Source organism: Leuciscus leuciscus, assembly GCF_965113295.1.
Source record: "Leuciscus leuciscus genome assembly, chromosome: 14".
In the NCBI taxonomy this organism is placed as follows: Eukaryota; Metazoa; Chordata; class Actinopteri; order Cypriniformes; family Leuciscidae; genus Leuciscus; species Leuciscus leuciscus.
This window is the reverse complement of record NC_138738.1, coordinates 6,014,645-6,036,480: the sequence shown is the minus strand read 5'-3', so window position 1 is coordinate 6,036,480 and position 21,836 is coordinate 6,014,645. Positions and strand designations below refer to the sequence as shown.

The 21,836-nt window shown below is 35.6% G+C and overlaps 3 protein-coding genes across 4 annotated transcripts; 2 read left to right on the top strand and 1 right to left on the bottom strand.

Annotated features, from left to right (window-relative positions):
• Window positions 1-3,473: 3,473 nt before the first annotated feature.
• On the top strand, window positions 3,474-10,077 carry cyc1 (cytochrome c-1). The gene is made up of 7 exons (XM_082136503.1): window positions 3,474-3,617; window positions 4,766-4,956; window positions 6,267-6,393; window positions 7,590-7,747; window positions 8,029-8,189; window positions 8,702-8,802; window positions 9,601-10,077. The coding sequence occupies exons 1-7, from the start codon at window positions 3,537-3,539 to the stop codon at window positions 9,703-9,705; spliced, it is 924 nt and encodes a 307-aa protein (XP_081992629.1). The 5' UTR covers window positions 3,474-3,536; the 3' UTR covers window positions 9,706-10,077.
• Window positions 10,078-11,335: 1,258 nt separating this feature from the next.
• ergic3 (ERGIC and golgi 3) lies at window positions 11,336-20,938 on the top strand. 2 transcript variants are annotated; one of them, XM_082136489.1, is made up of 14 exons: window positions 11,336-11,482; window positions 11,775-11,845; window positions 12,005-12,092; window positions 12,501-12,620; window positions 13,210-13,303; window positions 14,248-14,413; window positions 14,790-14,847; window positions 15,779-15,793; window positions 16,144-16,175; window positions 16,263-16,359; window positions 18,081-18,145; window positions 18,375-18,511; window positions 18,665-18,720; window positions 20,057-20,938. In XM_082136489.1, exons 1-14 carry the CDS (start codon window positions 11,395-11,397, stop codon window positions 20,134-20,136), a joined length of 1,167 nt encoding a protein of 388 aa, XP_081992615.1. In that variant the 5' UTR covers window positions 11,336-11,394; the 3' UTR covers window positions 20,137-20,938. The 2 variants fall into 2 exon arrangements, with proteins under 2 accessions (XP_081992615.1, XP_081992616.1); XM_082136490.1 differs by lacking the exon at window positions 15,779-15,793.
• romo1 (reactive oxygen species modulator 1) lies at window positions 16,630-17,718 on the bottom strand. Its single transcript, XM_082136595.1, has 3 exons — window positions 17,567-17,718; window positions 16,967-17,097; window positions 16,630-16,851 (listed from the first exon to the last, which is right to left on the bottom strand). The coding sequence occupies exons 2-3, from the start codon at window positions 17,095-17,097 to the stop codon at window positions 16,743-16,745; spliced, it is 240 nt and encodes a 79-aa protein (XP_081992721.1). The 5' UTR covers window positions 17,567-17,718; the 3' UTR covers window positions 16,630-16,742.
• Window positions 20,939-21,836: the final 898 nt, after the last annotated feature.

The following is a 21,836-nucleotide window of genomic DNA, read 5'->3' as shown; positions in this document are numbered from 1 at the left end:
TGTTGGATGGCTATAATTAATGTTAAATAAAGGGAGGGGGAGGGGATTTTTTTTTTAATCCAGACATTAATTGCTGTATTAGCTGTATTAGTCAGGGTTCTGCTCTGGCAGCTTTGTCTGTGTTGTCTTTGTTTCATGTCTCTATGTTTGTTGTGCTTGAACATATGTTGGTCATGTGCTCCTCTGTTCCTGCCTCCCTGTTTCCCAGTACCACGCCCTGTTTCCCAGTACCACGCCCTCTTGTCTCGTTTGTCTGAGTGTTGTCACCTGTTCCTCATGTTCTCAGCTCCCTTTATATGTGTTCTCTTGCCAGTTTGTTATATACTTTCTATGTGCCATAAACTTTGTGTGCTACTATAGTTTCTAGTCAGAGCTTGCTTCAGTCTCACCTTGTCTAGTCTCGTTGTGTCTTTTGTCTTCCCTAGTTTGTCCTCCAAGCTGAGCATCCCTGGCCGCTTACACCATCAGCAAAGCAGCAAGACCGGTGCAGTAATTGTTTGTGCCCTGAGAGTCGATCCCCTTGTACTGTGCGATCCTGCCTGGCACTTACTGTTCTCCTCCAGTCTCTTGCTGCCATTCAGTGTCTACCCTCCCTCCTACTGTCATCCTGGGTTGGATTCAGCGGTCGATCTCCCAGCCTGCCTGTCTTTGTGCCTCATCCCTGCCTACTGTTTGGACTGTTCACCTCCTCTCCCTCCCTCCCTGTCTTATATCCTGTCTTGTCTGCTCTCTTTCACTCATTTGTGCATTTGAGTCCTCCTTGATAGATCTATAACAGATACTGACCTTCATTCATAAAAAGATGCCAATAAACAAATATTTAAAATATACTTTAAAATATACAACTTTGTTGTCTACATTAATTTGGAGATTAGCTGTGAAATTACATTATAAAATAATAAAACTAACAAAATCTTATTTTCATGAGCGTACAAATGTTCTTATTTATTGTTCTATTTATTTTATACTGAGACAACAAGTTTGCAGTAATGCAAAGATGTCATTGTTTAATTTTGCAAAAAATATTATTTTAATTTGAAAACACTATGCATTTAGGCTAGTTGTTGTTAGTTTGAGTTGAGAAATACACATTTCAGCCTTATCGCTAATCTGTGTCTGCATTTTCCTTGAGAAGCAAGCAAGTTGACTCATGAAACCATTTGTATATTATATAGCAATCGCAATATGACATTTTCCCCAAATCGTGAAGCCCTAATACAAATTACATAACACTTATTACTTAGCAATGCTAAAGATGATGTATTATAGACATCGCTCAAGAGTGCTGTACTCCATCTATCATTCATGTTCTAACTGTATTGACTGCTTAGGGCTCACTGGCTGGACCTGGACAACTACCTGTGCACACTTGTTGCACACTGCCATCTACAGGAATGAACGCGCAATTACAACAGTTATACAAAAAAAAAAAAACCTTGGGTAATATTATTTCAGTACCAATGACTGCAGCAAGTAAACAAACACAGTAGCAAAAAATACCTCAAAAAAGTAGCACGGTAATACTGTGTTTTTGGACATGTACCATGGTATAATATTATGGTATTCTTTGAATATAAACAGATACCATGCACTTCACTTATAAAAAATATCATGATACCACCACGTTTTTGGACGTTTACAATGGAACTACCATGTCTGGACATGTACCATCTTACCATATGTCAAAAAAAATTCTCATTTGTGTGTCTTTATATGTTTGCAAAGGAATTTAAGGAGAAACAACTGAGCTAACTAAAGTCTCCACTAGGCACTTTCCACAAATACAGTTTGGTGTCCTATTTTTTTAAAGCACAATTTCCATTTTTTCTTCTTCTTGTGAGACTGATTAGATCATTTAAAATAAAATAATATAAAATAGTTTACTTACTTTAACTTCAATTAAATTCAATATTTTAGGCTAAGCATTAAGTTTATTTAATAATAATCGCAACAAAAAAAAAAACACAAATAAAGTGAAAGTGAAAGTGAAAGTGACACGTGACGGCCAAGTATGGTAACCCATACTTGGAATTTGACCTCTGCATTTAACCCATCCAAGTTAATGCACACACATTAGGAGCAGAGTAGTGAGTAGTTAACACACACACACTGCAAACATGGATACACACCCAGAGCAGCGGGCAGCCTTTGTGTGGCGCCCAGGGAGCGATTAGGGGTTAGGTGCCTTGCTCAAGGGCACCTCAGTCATTTCCCACCGGCTCTGGAATCGAACCAGCAACCTTTGGGTTACCAGTTCAACTCCCTAACCACTAGGCCATGACTGCCCCATCAGGGTATTAAACTGTAATGTTGGTAACAGAGCTACAAAAAAAAGTAAATTCATACAAAATGATTATAAACCAGCTCAAATTATATTTAGTTTGACCTCATGAAGTTGGCGAACAACATTACATGTTAGTCTGCAAAATTATCACTGGAATACCATATAAATAATACCATGGTACAATAATTTCCATACATCAAAGCACCAATATCATCTCACACCAACACTTTACCATGGTACCACCACAGTGACTGGGCATAGCCTACCACACGTTACAAAATATATATATATATATTTACTTTGCTAGAAAATAATTATAAACACAAGATACAATAAATAATCAAGAAAATGATAATAAACGCATGATAAATGCAGCTTTGCCAACGAGTGACAAAGGCCTCAAGTTCAAATCCAAGCCAAACCAGGAGCAAACGTATGTTACTTAGTGGATGTATATTTGGAGAAGGTACATTTATGTTGTGATTTGATTACCTTGACCAGCTATGTGCAGTACTTTTATCATCCATCCCACATTTTTTGGCTTATGGCAGGTGTAGGACTCGACTTTCGAAACACTGCTTCATGAAGTTTCATTTCGAATGTTCTGTGGTTCGGACTCCGGAGCTTGTTGCGTGGAACTTGCCAAAGTCACGTGATTTCAGCAAACGAGTACAAAAAGGGTTTTCAGCAAAGTTTTTATTTTTGATAATTTAAAAGCCTTAGAAATTCATGTATCAAATATGACACAGTAGACCTTATAGGGTTAATACAGAAAAGGACAATAATATTTAATTGCTACTAAGTGGTCTAGTTTGTAAACCCCTGCCTAATAACATACAAAACAAGAATATACATTCAATAAAATGACACAAGTGGTTTAACTAATTCAGAGTTGCGAAAAGCGAGGAGTACTTGACTACTTTTGACACCGCCAATGAACTTGTGGTATGCTGCTCAGTGCTCAGTACACCTCCAACCTATAGGTGGCGCTATAACAAACAAACAAAATTGTCTCGGGTCATTGTAACTCGGGTTAATAAATAACTAAAAAATAAGATAACGCTACGTTTTGCGTCCATTAAAACCTATTTTCGCTATCTAAATTACATATATTCTCCATAATTTGAAAAAATTGCCATTTATTAGCATCTTTTATAATAAGTTTCGTAAGATCTTGTGTAATTTTCAGGAAAGGAGGGGCCAGTATCGCTCTCATCCGGTGGAAGAGTCTTTTATCAGCAGAGTCAAGAACATGGCGGCGCTCCGTGTGGTCGTGTTCTCCGGCACCGGGAGAACCCTCCTTAACACATCAAAATCTCTTCATGCTCCACGGGTATGGAAGCATCTAGTATTTTAATTGTTCATTTTCTCTTTTCTCGCATTCTGGTGTGGGAAGGATGTAAATATACGCCTTTATTCGTTGGCATGTCCCGGCGTCTCTTTCAGTGTATTACCTAAAGCAAGGTCACAGCATATGTGGCTCTTCTTACATTCGTATAATGACATTTCTGCTTTTGTGTTAGTGTCGTTACACAATTTGCCTATCTAATAAGAAGTATTATTTGTTAGAAATCATGTGTAGTTTGATTTAAAAAGCACTTTGAAGTCTAATAACTGATGCGAGCTGCCATTCCTTGAGTTTATCCTTGGTGACATCATTGGTCTTTGACAGTCAAAGCTTATAATACATTAGTAATCCTTCTAGTTTTTACAGAACATGACAAGTGTTTCTGTTTGTTTTGCAAAATGCTAACAATTTATGTCAAATGTTGATTTGAAAATGTAATGTCACAATGTCTTAGTACTTGTTTTATTGACAGCAGAATTTGAGCTGTCATAAGCTCCAAATGTGTGTAAAACCAGATCATCCTTGAAATCTAGCATGATTTGACAATGTTACTGATTTGTTGGTCTGTATTTTGCACAAAGGATTTAACATGGTAAAGTCACAACTTTGCTTAGTACTTTGTGACCTTAGATATTATGCATATTTTCTAATTTTACAGTTCTTTATTTCATTTTTTTCAAAATCCTAAACCCTAAAAAATACTTTTAAAAATCCTCAATTATATATTTAGGTGGTCCCAGATTTTTTGGGCTCCACCATATTTGTTATGACTCACCATATTGTTATGCTATATTTATTGGTACATCTTTTTAATAGAAGCCAATGCATTGTAACAATGTAAGGAGTTTTTGTCATTGGTTAGTGCAGATTCTGTCATTATTTAAAAAAATTGTTGTCATGTTTTTTTGGACATGAATTTTGAAGTACCTTGGTGTGCCATATAAATACCATGGTATATGAATGTGAAGACTGTAGCGTTGTTCATCTTATTAGTAACAATTTGAAATAATTTCTCATTTTTGACTTGCATCTGTGAATGTTGGGATGACACTAATCGAGTTGCATTTATGCAGAGTTATCCATCAAATTTCTAGCTGAAAACTAATCCTTGGCAACGTTTTTGTCTTTTGTAGGCCAACATGTCATTCGCTAGCCTGCCGAAGGGGAAGAAGATAGCCCTGACCACGATTGGAGTGCTGACGACAGGAGGAGCAGGTCTGGCTCTAATGCTGCAGCAGTCAGTCAAGGCTTCTGATTTGGAGTTGCACCCACCATCATACCCCTGGAGCCACAACGGCATGCTGTCCTCCCTCGACCATGCCAGGTACCACATCTCGTGCACTTACCAGAGCGTTCAAAATGATGTTGTGTACTGATGTTATAGCAACAGTAGTACGTTAAAGGTTATGTGTGCAATTTCTGAATGGCGACCAGCGGCTTTTTCTTTTCTTTTTTTTACCAGTTACAATACTTGACCCATCTACTATTTTTCAGCTAAACAGGAAAGCCCACCTCAAACTCGCACCATTGGATACAGAAGTTCTGCTTGAAGGGTTATTTCACCCAAAAAAGAAAATTTTCATCATATACTCATGTTGTTCCAAATTTGTATGAGTTTCTTTTTTGTTGAACACAAAAGAAGATATTTTGAAGAATGTTGTTAACAAGACGGTTGACGATAGTATTTTATGTTTTATTTTTCTTACTATGGAAGTCAATTACCAACATTCTTTAAAATATCATCTTTTGCGTTCAACAGAAGAAAGAAACTCATACAGGTTTAGAACAACTTGAGGGTAAATTATGACAATTAAAAAAATGTTTGGGTGAATTATCCCTGTAAAGAATCAGCAAAGTTTTAAAATCATCAAAGATTTTACATTCTTTATACTCTAACAAGGAACGTTTATTTGTATCTCTCGATCATAATTGTATTGTGTTATGTTTTACCCCCCACACTAAAAAGATACAGAGCTTTGATCATAAAGCGAAGCATTTAATCTTACTAAGAATTATTGAATTATTATTATTATTGGGATATGCAGAGTTACATTAAGTAGTCTGTTATATTTGTATAAAGATCTCATTGATTTACATTACAAGCTATCAAAATTTAATCTTTTTGGCCAGTCAAATATCAGCAACTGCACCAACTTACATATTTTTGCTTAGTTTGTGCCGCCTCAAATGTGTGAGCTCCATATTCTTCTATTCCTATGTCACACTCTATGAGCCATAAAGTCACAAAACTTCACACAAAAAAACAGATTTGCAATTTTTTTTTTAGATTGTTGCTTCAATAAACTCTTCCATCTAATTTTTTTTTTGACCATTTTTTTCATACGTCAGGCTTTACAAAGTTAAATGTAATTAGGGATATTGGTTTTATATAATTTCTCCCTGTCTAGTGGAGTTCATGTGACATAGCTTCCCCTGCTCTGCTATACAGTTATTAAATATTTCCAACGGAATATCTATTTTCAATATATTCCTTGGCTTGCAGTATGATAAATATTTAGTCTCATTAACCATCTATAGGAGGAAGTGTACATATCAATGATGGACAATATATCAAAATACAGAGAAATTACAATGCTCTGAGTTAACTATTCTTTCAATGGCTTTGTTTTCCAGTATTCGTCGTGGGTATCAGGTGTATAAGCAGGTGTGCTCGGCCTGTCATAGTATGGAGTATTTGGCCTTCCGTAACTTGGTAGGAGTGTCACACACAGAGGCAGAGGTCAAGACCCTGGCTGAAGAGGTCAGATTTCTTATGATGTTAACACACATAACCAGTGGTGGATGAAGTACTGAATCAAGTACTTGAGTAAAAGTACAGATACTCTGACAAAATATCACTCCAGTTGAAGTATTCAATATTACTTGAGTAAAAGTACAAAAGCACTTGATTTTTAATGTACTTATATTAAAAGTTGTGTGACTTAAATTATAAAACTTATATTATGTTAAAAGTACTGATTGATGAATGTTTATTTTGGAGTTCTATATACTCCATCCTACTCCATATGAATTGTCATATAGAAGTGCCAGTCAATAAGGAAGATTATGCAGACTCTTAACATGTATTGATCTGCAAGTAAAAAAAAAAAACATTTTATTTTATTGCCAAAACTGGTCACATTGATAACTACTACTGATAAAAACTCATAATTCAAGTGTGCAAACAAGTAAAAATAACGAAGTATACCATATAGTATATAAAAATTAGGAAAAACAAAATGTTTGTTAATGTGTTGATGACTATAAACATGCAATATAAAAACAGACATCACATGTGTTAACATTAAGAGGAACACTATGCAAATATACTAGTTTTTTATCATTTGAAACTGCTACAGCAGTGGGGAAGATGTTTGAGCATTAATTTGCCTTATCTTATGTTACGTTTTTACAAAACGTACCCTGTTCAGACAGTAATGTAGAAATGGTGACGTCCAAATTCAAGCGTTTCATACAGTGCGCTTTAAACAGCTCGCCCTTTTACAGCAGATTCAGTTCACAAACAACTGACAGTCGTGACCTAAATATGATTTTCATTTGCAACAATAAATCCTAAAATGTGGCAGTAGTAACTTCGTCAGGCTTGTGAATTCAATGAACTGTTAACTGGAGACTCGCTCTGACCGGATCATTTGAATCAGTGAGTTGTTGACTCAAGGACAGATGCAATCAAATTGGTGCAATTCTTGTTCACAAATCTAATTTTATTATATATTTATTAACTCATAATCTAATTGCACCACTGAGTTTAATGGAATATTTTGTAGTGTTTCAAGGCACAGCAATGCAATACAATTTTTTGCACTGACATGCAAGCATCACTATCATTTTCTTTTGGAAAAATAAAACAATGTGGAGTCAGTGTCTTGTTAATGCATCGGTCACCTTAATATCTTTGACGCACATCTGTAATGTGGTTAACATTCTGTTATGTAGATTGAAGTTGTGGATGGTCCTGATGACACGGGAGAGATGTTCACCCGACCTGGAAAACCCTCAGATTACTTCCCCAAACCCTACTCGAACCCTGAGGCTGCCCGTGCTGCAAACAACGGCGCTCTGCCCCCTGACCTCAGCTATATTGTCAGTGCCAGGTAACGAATTACTTTGATCAGGTACAAAAAAGTCTCCATTTTACACTTTAAAAGTGTCAGACATTTCTGGCATCTGAATCCTCATAAAAGCATCACTAAAAGCCCTTTTTGTGGTCCTGTTTGCTCTGGCATTAAAAATGTTACCAAAATTTAACCAAAAAATTTACCATTTTATATGATTGAGAAAGATTAAACTCTATAGATTTGTTATCATACTGCTGTTATTCTTTTCCAAACTTGATCTTATAGTTCTAAACTTGATTTCTATTTCTCTCTCTCAGGCATGGAGGGGAAGATTACGTGTTCTCTCTCCTGACCGGTTACTGTGAGCCTCCGGCTGGTGTGTCCATGAGGGAGGGGCTTTATTACAACCCTTATTTCCCTGGTCAGGCCATTGGTATGGCACCACCCATCTACAACGAGGTGCTTGAGTTTGATGATGGTGAGTTTTTAGTTTCCTAGTATCATTGCCCCTTTTGAGATGCACTCCAATTCATATTTCTACTAGGACTGTCAATAGATAATCTTATGGCTGTCATTAATGCAACTCATTACTTTTCTTTTTGCCTAAATATAGTGCATTCATTTTTAATTCATTAAATTCCTTTTGGTGGAAAGGAAGGAATAAAATAACAAGATTTGTCAGCCCGCTGGTGGCATTCTCATTAACGGTATATTTTACTCATGGGTTATATTTCATACTTGCTGGGCTTTGATTATAATTAAATTCTGCCATACAAAGACTGCAGAGGACTTTTCTGTGTTAAATATCCCTTCTGATTTTGATTTACATATAAATTAGCCATTTAGAAAGTTTTTTTTTCCATTTACTGATAAGTTAATCCTCTCTACTGGATTGAAGTCATTATGAGCTAATGCCCATTAGGTAAGTAACATATGAAGTATTGCATACCGTAGGTCAGAGCTTATTAATAGCTCCCTTTTTCTCCATAGGAACCCCTGCCACCATGAGCCAGGTTGCTAAAGATGTTTGTACTTTCCTGAGGTGGGCATCCGAGCCAGAACATGACCAACGCAAACGTATGGGATTGAAGGTTTGTGTTTTCCTGATGTTTTTTTTTCACCACCATTTTATTTCTTCAGGCTCAACTGACATCATTAGATATTGGTAGAGGGTTAGATTTATGTAATGCAAAACTACACTGCCCGGCCAAAAAAAGTGTCTGTCTGGATTTAAATAGGCAAATGCTTAAGAGTCTATGTTTGGATCATTATTGCAGGGATTAAAAAAAATAATGCACCTCTTGATCGAAATAAATGTTGTGATGTTATTTCCAAAAAGAGGTGGAATTTATGTATTTATTTATTTTCGCTCAAGATCTTGTATTGACAATGCAAGAGTCCAGCACTCTGTAAAGTCTCCTTCAGCACAGCCCAAAGACTTTCAATGAATTTAAGATCTGAACTCAGAGGTGCCAATTCATGTGTGAAAATGATTCTTCATGCTCCCTACCAACCATTCTTTCACAATTTGATCCTGATGAATCTTGACATTGTCATTCTGGAATATGGCCATGATGTGTTTTCCCAGTCGTTTAAGAAATGAAAAGTTACACACTCCATCAATTAGAGTTAGAAGAACTGCTGCCAAACATATAAAATGCTAGAAACGTAATAATCACTGCAATAATGATCCAATCATAGACCCTTAAGCATTTGTCTATTTAAATCCAAACAGCACCTTTTTTAACGTTTATTTGCTGTGCAGTGTCAATGACCACAGTATAACAAAAAAAGCAAAACATGCATGCTAAATATCTGAGAATTCATCCCGTTTAAAGCCCTACTTCTAAAAAATAGTGCTAATTGTATTTCTCTCATTCTCTCTGCAGTTGTTGATGGGCGCTTCCATACTTCTTCCCATGGTCTACTACATGAAGAGGCACAGGTGGTCTGTGCTGAAGAGCAGAAAGATTGCCTACAGGCCTCCCAAATAAAGCCAAACTGCTGCCTTCACCAGGCCTTGACACAACGTAAAAACCTGATTCACAATTCTCCGATCTCTTTCAGAATGCACAATGCTTCAAGATAAGGTTGCTATCATCAATAACTGCTGGACATCCTATCAGATAGATGTCCTTGCTCCTAAATGACTTGGGGAGTGGGATCTGAGACAACCTTTGTGATGTTTTAATGTAAAATAAATATTATCTCAATGAATGATTTGTGGTTGTTTGCAAGGCGATTGTGTTCAGAGGCAAAAATCAAAAATACATTTGCAACCTTCTTGTGCTTTGTGAGATCTGTCCTCGCTCTAGGTTCTCTACACTTTGTTGTATAAATATTTAATAAAAGCGGTATACCCCTAATGACCTCTTATAACAATTGTTTTCTATTTGATTCTGTCTGATCATTTAGGTTCATTCATTTAGCTGGAGTTTTTTTTTTAAATCCAAAGCAACCTAAAAATTAGGATCCCAACATTAGAACTGTATAAGTTCATATAGGAGTAGTTTAGAAGTGTAGAAAATGTTGTGAATGAACTGTTTGTAGACAGTCTGTGTTTTCTGAGATGTCCTGAAGGTTGTGTTAGACTGTCGGCCAGAATACAAATTTTGCTGTTGTTTATAAATTTCTCAATTTTTAGATAATCATGCTCTGAGATCTTAATAACTGCAGGTCTAATTTGCTGTCACTAATATGGTTTTATCAAGCAATAGAACGCTGAATACGTAAGATATTTTGCCAAACCTCTCAAGATAATTGTAAATAATACCTGAAATGCTTAAACAACAGAAGTGTAAAAAAATGTTTTATGTGCTTAGATTTGACAACATAAGGCCGAAACAAGAAGGAAGGATTTTAATAGGTCCCAAAAAAGTTTTTTTTTACAATTTTATCAATCTTAATATGTCTTTGTGGTTTAACTTTAAAGAAGGAATGAAGAATGCAAAACTCAATCAGTGAAATGTATGTTTAAAAAATGTATAACTTACACACACTTATATGGTATATGTATAAATGTATATATTTTATAAATAAAATATAAAACTGCATGAAAATAAAAAATAAGGAATTACTAATAAGTAAATATCAATATAATTTAATTTAATGTGTCGTTTGTTGTGAAATTTAGGTCGAAATAAAGCATACTACTTTGTGTATAGAGAAAATAAAAGTTTAATATTCCCGTATTCTCGTTAGTATAGATTAATAAAATATCTTTAAGGGTTACCAAACATAATTGACTTTGATTGGTAACATAGAAACAAAATTCCAATTTCCGATTAAACTTGCAAAATAAATCAAATAAACGCCACAAAATATGTATTTGTTAATATCTGTATATTTACATAAAGCTGCATTGCATGGTTACATTTTGTAACTTTGATCTATCATCTTACTAATTTAAAGTATAGTATATTAATGTCAGCGTATAAAAACAAATATTTTAATTTTGTTCTTAAATGGTAAGAAATGATTAAATAAATAAAAAATATCTTAAATAGTTTTTACGATGCAGATATTTCAGACATCTACCACTAGAGCGTCAACAGAGGAGAGACGCTCCAGCTACGCGGTGGAATCTGATTGGCTGGGAAGATTCCATCACTTCCTCGATGTACCGGAAATGGGTCACTGGAAATAGAAGTGACGGCTAGCTTTACCGCCGCACGAGAGGGAGAATGGATGCGTTAAATAAACTTAAACAATTTGACGCTTATCCGAAAACTCTAGAGGACTTCAGGATCAAAACATGTGGAGGAGCCACGGGTGAGTGATATAGATCCACCGTTAACTGTAGAGGTGCTGAGCGCCATTCATACACACAGACTCATGGGGAGAAACAGTACCGAACAGGCTAATTAACATAACGTCTTCAAATATGTACATCTAATTACATATTTAAATGGAACTACATGAACATAGCTTGATTGGAGAATGTCTCTGGGGGCTCATAAATCCAATTCTGTATGAGATAAGAGTCATGCCTCATGTGACTGTGATTTAAATGCCATGTTGAGCACTTGTTTCCTAATTCACATGTTCTTTGTTCACTTTAAAGTGACCATCATCAGTGGACTTATCATGTTGATTCTGTTCTTCTCTGAGCTTCAGTATTATCTAACTAAGGAGGTGGGTGAATGACTTAATATAAACTTGTGCATAATATGTCTAACTCAATCTCATGACATCTGTCAGTCTATAGTGGCTTTTATTTTCTTAATAGTGTTTATGTTCATAAAGTTTTGATGATACATCTTTGGGTTCTGGGTTTGATGTCGTCTCTTTTAGGTCTATCCTGAACTATTTGTAGACACTTCCAGAGGAGACAAACTAAGGATCAACATTGATGTTATATTTCCACATATGCCTTGTGCCTGTAAGCAAACATTTTGTTCTGTACTTTATGTTTGGGTGGTCAGTCCTGCTGAATACTTTGTAGATGAAAGTTATGTCCATGTAAGCGAATACAATTAATTTCTTGAATCGGGCTCAGATAAGAAGTTATACTGTAAGTTATAATGATAGAAGGCCCTATACTGTAAAATGTGTTGAAAGACCTGAAATGATCAGGTCATAGTATATGTGGATTGCAGCCTGTCAAGAACATGTCCGTGTCATATTTCACCCCATAGACAGCTGACACTTACCCAATCAATGTTGGTGTCAGATTTACTCCCGCTGTTTTACTTATTATTGTTATTATGTATTATTCGTGTTATTATATACTAGTTATTTTCTCTGTGTGCAGGTGTTATTGAGATGTTTGTTATTTTGTTTTTCGTAGATCTGAGCATTGATGCCATGGACGTAGCAGGGGAGCAGCAGCTGGACGTGGAGCATAACTTGTTTAAACAGAGACTCGACAAAGATGGCCAGCCAGTCACAAATGAGGCTGAAAAACACGGTCAGCATCATCATATCAAGTGTTTGAACAAGCTGATGTTCTGCTGAAAAATGTACAGTGTGTCATTCTTGAAAGCTGCTCATAAAGTGATTTCACATCAACTATAATTGCATGAATGCAATTTTCAAGCTAACTTTAACCCCATGTTCACACATACTTCAAATATTTAAATAAAGTATTAGTTCAACCATAAGTGAAAGTGGAAAAAAGTGAAAACAATGGATATTGTTGCGGTGCTTGTCTTGTTTTGTGACATTTGTAAACTTTTAAAAGATTTCAAATCTTCGAAAACAAGAATTGTATTAATATGCAGTTGTCAATCTAACTTTAATAATCTGTTTAAACAAGTAATTGTTCACCCATAAGTATTGAGAAAAGGGAGAAATGTTATTATACTTTGCGTTTGTTCTCTTTGTGCACTTTAAAATATTACAATTCTTCAAAAACAAATTGTGTTCAAAATGCAAATTCTAAATAATAAAAGCGATGAAAGAGGGACATTTTATTACAACCATGGTTTTACAATAAAGATCACAGATTTTAGAATATATGCCTTGATTTGACTTCCATTCTGTTGTTTTCTGTGCAGATTTAGGCAAAGTGGAGGAAGGGGTGTTTGACCCCAGTACGCTGGATCCTGAGCGCTGTGAGAGCTGTTATGGAGCTGAGACTGAAGATTTAAAGTGAGTTTCACCATCACAAACTAAGCAGCTGTGGTTTAATGAAAAATGTGATATTTGCTTAAAGAACAGGTCGTTCTACTGGTGTGAAACCGGTTCTGAATACCTTAGTTACGATCCTTGTAGTTGACAGACACTTCAAGATAGTCAGGATAATCAAGATAGCAGCTCAAGTTCATAATCACCTGGCTGAATGAGGAAGTGATGGAGGATAAGTTTAAAAATCCTCCAGGGCATCTGTCTTCACACTTGAGATGATTTAGCATTTGCAAATCACATTTACAAAATGTGTAAACTCTAATGTTTCCTGCAAAAGACTTTCACTGGAAATGCTTTTGAGACATGTTAATACAAAGTGTATATGGCAATCTGTGATATTGTAGTATTAATTATCGATGATAATAGAATTTAATATTTGAATTAGTTTTTATTTTTATATTTCAGTTTTCGTTAAATTTTAGTTTGTTTTTAGTAATATTGTTATTTGCTTTGTTTTGTTTTAGTACTTCAACTTATTTCATTTCAGTTAGTTGCCAAAGCAACATTTGTAATTTTCATCTAAAGGTCCATTCGCACCAAGGACGATAACTGTAATGGTAAAGATATAGTTCTAAATATAAAAGTGTAGTGGAGTCCACACTAAAACTATAACGATAACAGCACAGAAAAATGGTATCGGAATCACTTTCAGAACGACTTTTTCCAGCTCATGACCGATAAAAACATTGAGAGCCAATCAGAATCCATCCTGAGTGCAATGCATTTAAAGTGGTAGACAACAAAACTGCAGCACACGCTTAGAATAAACAGAATATCATCCGCTGGTGTGGATGCTAATATTTATCATTATTCAATTATGGAAAAACTGGATCTGAGACTGATGTTAATACCACAGGTGTATACGGCCAAAGTTTGTGATTGTGTTTGTGATTGTGATTGTTCTTCAGGTGTTGCAATACCTGTGATGATGTGCGGGAGGCGTATCGGCGGCGCGGCTGGGCGTTTAAGACCCCTGACACCATTGAGCAGTGTAAGAGAGAGGGCTTCAGCCAGAAGATGCAGGAACAGAAGAATGAGGGATGTCAAGTCTATGGCTTTCTGGAGGTCAATAAGGTAACATGCAGCCCATGATTTGATTTCTGAATCAATTGCTGCGTCCAAAATCAAACACTTCCATTATATATAGTATGCGAACAGAGTAGTATGTCCAAATATATATAGTAGGCGAAAAGTACCTGGATGACCTACTACTTCCGCCAAGATTCTGAAGTGTGCATTCGATGTACCACAGGATTTGTGAATGGTGGAGGAACAACGCAACTGACGGCGTAGGTCACATTTCATTCATAGTACAACGTACTTTTTTAACGGTCACAAAGTACGTTTCAAAACAAGTGTATGGGATTTTGGACGCAGTGAATGTTTTATGTTAAACTACAAGCTTATATATTTTATTAAAAATCACAACATTTCCTTTATATTTCTCCAGGTGGCAGGAAATTTCCATTTTGCCCCTGGAAAGAGCTTCCAGCAGTCTCATGTACATGGTAAAGACTCATGTTTAGTTATCAAAGTATGAATCAAACACAAGTCAAAGCTTTTAGGTCTGATGCAGAGGCATGTTTAGTAGTTTTAGCCTATTAACCTGTTTAAAGTCTGGATGCCCAAACATTTAGTGTTCTGTTAAAGATTTTGATTATTATTTTGATCAAATTGAATAAATAATAATTTTGAGTAAAGCCTATGAGCCAGTATGCATCAGATCTTAAAGTCTTGTCTGCATGTAGCCAGATGCTTCATGTGGCTTCTCATTTCTTACTATGTAAAGGTGAGCCATTCAGTGCTGCTAAGATCTCTCTTTTCATTTGCTTTTTCTGCCTTCTTTCTCAAAACTGTTCATCAGTCTGTCTGTGCACCCGAGTATCTGTTGTTTAAATCACCTCAAAGTCTGTTTTATATTGGCCAGTTGCCAAGTTTTTGGGCTGATGAACAGTTTCTTGGTGTATGCAAGTGTGCCTTTAAGATCAAATTAATTCCTCTATGCATTCATTGCCTTGTGGTGTTGATCATGGATGCTGTAAATCAAAGCGGTTTTATTAATGAAATGATTTTTGGGAAGTCTGGGTTTTTAACTTGGGGACAAAGGGGTTTCTATGCTTTCCCACCAAAGCTCACAATCTTTCTCAGTAACAAGGTACAGAACTAACACCGGCTACGCTTGGTCATGCAAAGGCTATTCTTCCAATAGCTTAAGCGCATATCCAATACTGCATTAATAGACCCTGGATTCAAGCCCCAAACATTATTTCAGTAGCCCTACTTCAGGAAGAGAGGGATGAGTCTCACAATTTGGCCTTTGCAATTTTACTCTAGTATTGGAATGAGCTTAAAGGGCCAGTGGTTGTCACAAATTCCTCTTGAAAACTTTGCTTTCCAAAATCGAAGCCATTTAGTGACTATTTTCTTTTCTTTCTGCAGTGCATGCTGTGGAAAGTAAGTTGATCTTTTATATTTTAATAAATCTTTATTCCAAGACAAGTTAGAATTTACCTTGTTACTACATCAGTAACTCTGCTTTTCTCTGCACATTATTTAAGATTAAGTTTATAACAAATAGTCAGTCTGTGATTTGACATTGCAGGGGCTTCTATAACATCAATTAATTTGTCACGATTCTCATCAGCAAGCGCATCTGTGACCACTTAATGTACTACGCTCTGCCTTTGTTTAAAAAAAATTGCCAATTTCTAGGCTAACCAAGTTTACTCAATTGAGGTGCATTTACAAATTGTGGGTCTTTCGAAACATTTATTCATGTTTTCAATTGATTCCTTTATTTTCAGTTCATGATCTGCAGAGTTTTGGACTAGACAATGTGAGTTGCTTCACTTCTTTTCAATAAGACCGATCTGCCATTGCCCATAATATCGGACCTAACAGAATTTGTTTGGTATGACCATAGATCAACATGACACATTTCATCAAGCATCTTTCATTCGGCAAGGACTATCCTGGAATTGTCAACCCTTTAGATGAGACTAATGTAGCAGCACCTCAAGGTGAGTGTGTGCCGTTTCTTATTTTCACGCCTAAACTAAAAATGTGTTTCAAAGAAAATAGTGTCCAGAATTAAAGAGCCCTTCATCATCTTCTCTGTGGTCATTTCATTGTCAGCCCTCCATAAACAGCAGAAAGGTCACTGTTAAAGGTCAATCTCATGTAGCTTATTCTACTGGACACAAATGAAAAGTAGGACTGTTTTCAAAGTGTCAAAATATAGTTACCATCAACAGTTAAATCTTAGATTGAGCCCAATATTTACAGAAAAATCTGTTTTCTTCAATCAGTCTTTATTGACACCTGTGTCCTTGAATGTGGGTATGATAACAAATAAATGAATCTACAAAAGTCCTATGAGTTGAGAAGTGGCATTAGTGTGATCTCAGCAGCGGATGCCCATCCCAATCGCCATGAAGGTTCCGAACGTGCCGCCGCTTTGCATCATCGTCTTCCCAACTCCGCCCATCAACTCTCGACCCCTCATGCCGATCCTGAAAAGAACAAAACACTCTATTAAAACAATTTAACAGCTTTTCTGCCAAAATACCAGTTAATGAATTATGTTGTATTATAAATAACCCTAAATATGACAGTAAATATTCATACCTGAGACAGGAGAAAGTTCCGAACATGGCACCTGCAGCCATGCCCACGGCAAACCCCATCATGAAGCCCATCTTGACTCTGTCAAAGCAACTGGGCTGCGTCTGTCCATACGGTCCTACCGACACCGGCATCTGGAAGGAGGAGGATGCAGACTTTATTTGGCAAAAAAATATTCATGCAACATGTTTTCTTTTTTATATATATATATTCATGCAACATGTTTTCTTTTTTATATATATATATATATATATTTAAAATATTTAATCTTTCATTTGTCGCCTTCCGAGTTATTTAACATATAATGACCTCTATAATGCCCTAAAATGCTGCTCGTATTCTAGGTAACGTAGTTGCTCACTGTTTTTTACTGATAAACTAGACACCTGCGTTTTATATAAGGAAATTTAAGGAGCAACTGAACTGAAATGGTGTTCTTTATGAGGTCTAAATGACTTAACATAAAGGTTGAAGTAAAACTAAAATCTATAAAAGCTAATTTATTGCACGTGAGTCGTCTATTTCGTTTAATGTCACCAAGGTCTCTAGCCTTGAACGTATCAATAAATGATCGGGAAATGTATTTGAAGAAAATCTGCTTACCTTGTTCAAATCGCTATGTGAGTGCCCCTATTAGTTCGTTTTCTGATAGATTTGTTAAGTGTTTGTTATAAGACTGCTTCACACAGACGCCATTACTTGACAGGAAGTGGTTGGGGTTTAAAGTACAAGCGGAGGAGAATGCGATGCACTAAAGTGAAGCAGCGCCCTCTAGCGGTGTGTTCCGAGCAGGAGATTCACCCTAACGGTGAAGGATGGAACTGCAGGCTGTTTGTGATAATGTCAAATTAGTTTGTTCTTGTAAATGTGTTGACGTCAAACACGTTTATTCACTTTTTTATAATCTCTTATACAAAAGTAATTTTTTTTTTAGATTTGTTACTCTTCATAATGGAAAGATTATGTCAAAAATGGTAACACTTGGCATTGATGTCAAAAAAAATTGTTGTCAGTGCAAGGGGATTATAAGAGAATAATTTGGAAATAATAATTCAGCTGACACAAAACGTTGAGATACTGTATTTTATATTGATCTATGCACTCTTTTGCTCTACAGCATCAATGATGTACCAGTATTTTGTGAAAATTGTGCCGACGATATACGTTAAAGGAGATGGAGAGGTAAGGAGGCTGAGCTATTTGGGGAATAAAAACGTAAATTTTTTTTTTATAAAACTGTGGCTACTTAGTATTAGTACCATTGGCAATTTTTTTTTACATTTATTAAGGTTTTACATTACTGGCAATAACTGAGGTAGTAACAATGATATATTGCTGGTTTTCATCTTTTATGTTAATTAAGAAGACTCTTAAAGGTGTTTTAAACAACATGTTTTTCCTTTTACTTTAGGTTGTTAAAACGAACCAGTTTTCAGTAACAAGACATGAGAAGGTGGCGAATGGGCTGATTGGAGATCAGGGTTTACCTGGTGTGTTTGTGCTGTATGAGCTGTCTCCAATGATGGTGAAGTTCACAGAGAAGCAGAGGTACGTCTCCTGTTATTGTTGTTTGCTCTCATTTCATTACACTGCACACATTATGTTCACTTTGTTTGAAAGAAACAGTCTAAACTAGTTCATAAACTAGAATGTAGCGATTTTTAGTGTTTAATATATATTTGTATGGGCTTTTCTTCGCAGGTCTTTCACCCATTTCCTAACAGGAGTTTGTGCTATCATAGGAGGAGTTTTCACAGGTGAGATTCCAGTTATCACAGACATGCACTATATGGGCAGAATGAAAGAATGCCGACTGCGTAAACCTACTTTTACTGCTTGTTTTTACTGTGGCGGTGACATGTATATGCTGAGTGCACATCTTGTACATGAGAAGTGTGTAAAATCCAGCCAAACCATTTCCAGTTTAAATGCTTGAAGATTAGTTTTTACCTTTTTAATTGTTCAGTTGGACCATATAATGAAGGAACAATAGTCCAGCATGCATGTTTCGCCTTTAAAACTCTTTCCAAAGCATCATGCATCAAGTTGTTTGAGAGAAAACAACAGTGTGGCGACTTCGAAAAAGCTATAATCGGGCTACATGCTTTTGGAAAAAAAATAAAAAATAAATTCTGTTAAATATTGCGATTGTGATTGCAATTTTAAAATGTATGATTTTTTTTTATTATTATTATTTATTTATTTTTTTATTTTTTTATTTATTTATTTATTTATTCATTAATTCATTATTATTATTATTATTATTATTATTAACTAAATGAACAATAAGAAATATTATTATTATTATTATTATTGTAAAAAAAAATACAGTACAACTGTAAAATTGTAAATATAATTGCCCTAAGTCTAAGATATATAATATATTATTATATATATTATTAAATGTGTAGGGGGTGGTGGTGGCGCAGTGGAGGGGGGGGTGGTGGTGGGGCAGTGGATAAGACACATGCCTTTGGTGTGAGAGACCCGGGTTCGAATCCACTGTGAGACACCAATGTGTCCCTGAGCAAGACACTTAACCCCTAGTTGCTCCAGAGGCGTGCGACCTCTGACATATATAGCAATTGTAAGTCGCTCTGGATAAAAGCGTCAGCTAAATGAATAAATGTAAATGTAAAATGTAAATGTAAATATATAAAATATATATTATTAGCATTTTGTCACTCTAAAACACAAACAAACAAATAAATAAATAAAATATATATGTATGTGTGTGTTTTAGAGTGACAAAAACACAGAGTGGCAAAAAAAGTATATATTATATATTCATTATTATTTTATATATATATATATAAGTATTTTAATTTATTTAATTTTTTTATTAATTTTTTTGCAATTTGATAATCACTCTAAGCTGAATCGTGATTTAGGTTTCATTTCGATTTATTGTGCAGCCCATATTTATAATATAATTTATTAGCATTTTTTTAGCTAATTAATCCCCATATTTATTTTGTATTAGTTTATTCACTTTTTTACAACTTTACTGTGGACTGTTAATACAGCATCCCACTCCAGGGATGTAGATGGGCTCTTTATCTCACCTAGTCTGTTCCTCTCCTGTTCCTTCAGTTGCCGGACTCATCGACTCTTTGATATACCACTCAGCAAGAGCCATACAGAAGAAGATCGAGCTGGGTAAAGCGTCCTAGCAGCGCAGGGAAAACCTCCGTTTTAAAGGGAAGACGCCACAATGAAAGCCCACAGACTGTTTGTTGTTGTGGCCACAGAGCAGTATCCATCGACAAACAAGCACAGGAACCGCACAAGACCTGTGACTAAGACACTGGCCGACTGAATTTTGGAGGATCATATGGACCTCAGCGGTACGTCGATGCATCAGTGGTTTACCTCTGCAAATCAAAGCTTTCTTTTTGAGATTTTGGCCTTTGAATTATTTGTTCTTTATGAATCGCTCCTTGGTTGATTTAAAAAAATTGTGGTGTTACCCGATCAAGAAACCAGTGTTTTCCTGCCCGTCATACACTGTCAGAGTTTGGCAGACTAAACCAGCAGTTTTAACAGTAGTTTGAATGAGTTTCGGTCCCTACAGAAGAATCAGAAGCGACAGCCTTTGTCAAACTGGAAAAGACACACGCGATCTCAACAGGAACCCTGTTCTGTCATCATCAAGCACACAAACTACTTACAGAAACAGAGACTGCAGTCTGTACAGATGTCTGATGTTTCTTTGTTTTTTGTAATTGCACCTTTACCTCTGAATTCAGGGGCTGAGGTGTGGTGTGTGTGTGTGTGTGTGTGTGTGTGTGTGTGTGTGTGTGTGTGTGTGTGTGTGTGTGTGTGTGTGTGTGCGCGCAGATGGGTGTTTGGTATGCGAGAGTTTTCGTCATGTGTCATTGCTGGTTTATTTTTTTGTGTGGGGAAAATGTATTTATATTTTGATTGTTCAAAACGGTTTTTAAAAATGAGAAATAAATGTAACGCTGACCTTCAGTGACTTTTCTCGTGAATGAACAACCGGTGCAAATAGATTCCTAAATTCGTCTCACGACACTTTCACTTTTACTTTCACTGTCACTAAATTTGGAAGATGGAGGTAATGCAGCACAACAATGATGTTCTTAATATTTAACCATCTGATTCTGAAGTTCTGATCATTTTTGCTTCATTTCTATCAATTTGATCTTGTTTAGTTTTAATTTAAATTTCATTTTTAATGAAACCAAGCCTAGATAGATGGAGAGACTGTGTTGGAAATTGTGTACAATTCTTCTTTTTTTTTGTTTTGGTTAAACTTTATTTTAAGGTGATGTAGTTACATTGTACTATTAATTAACTACATGTACTTACCATATGGTTTGGTTTAGGGTTACTTGTAATTATGCATAATTGACTGTTATTACTATAGTAAGTATGTAGTAACGTGTAACTACGTCACCTTTAAATAAAGTTAACTTTGGTTTGTACATTGCAAATGTTCTCGATTCAACTTGTTTGTAGTGTTAATTTTTGCATCTCTTACTAAACTATTTAATCGTACGGCCAAGAGGTATGACATTTTTACACCAAATTAATTTAAAAATGTGAAATAACACTCTTATTTCCAACATTATCATTATTAGTTGCATTGTCAAAATAAGCAGGTTACTTTTATATTGTTTTTAGTGTCAGTTCTAGTATCTCTATCTAAACTGATTATTTAAATGGATAGCAAAGAGTTATGACATTAATACACAAAATTAGATTAAAATGTAAAGCTCTTTATTTCCGAAATGAACATTTTTAGTGTATATCGCCAAATGCAGTACATAACTAGAGTATCCCACAATGCAAAGCACTGGAATTGATCTTCTATTTCTAATGAACTGCATAGAAACAATATGAACCATAA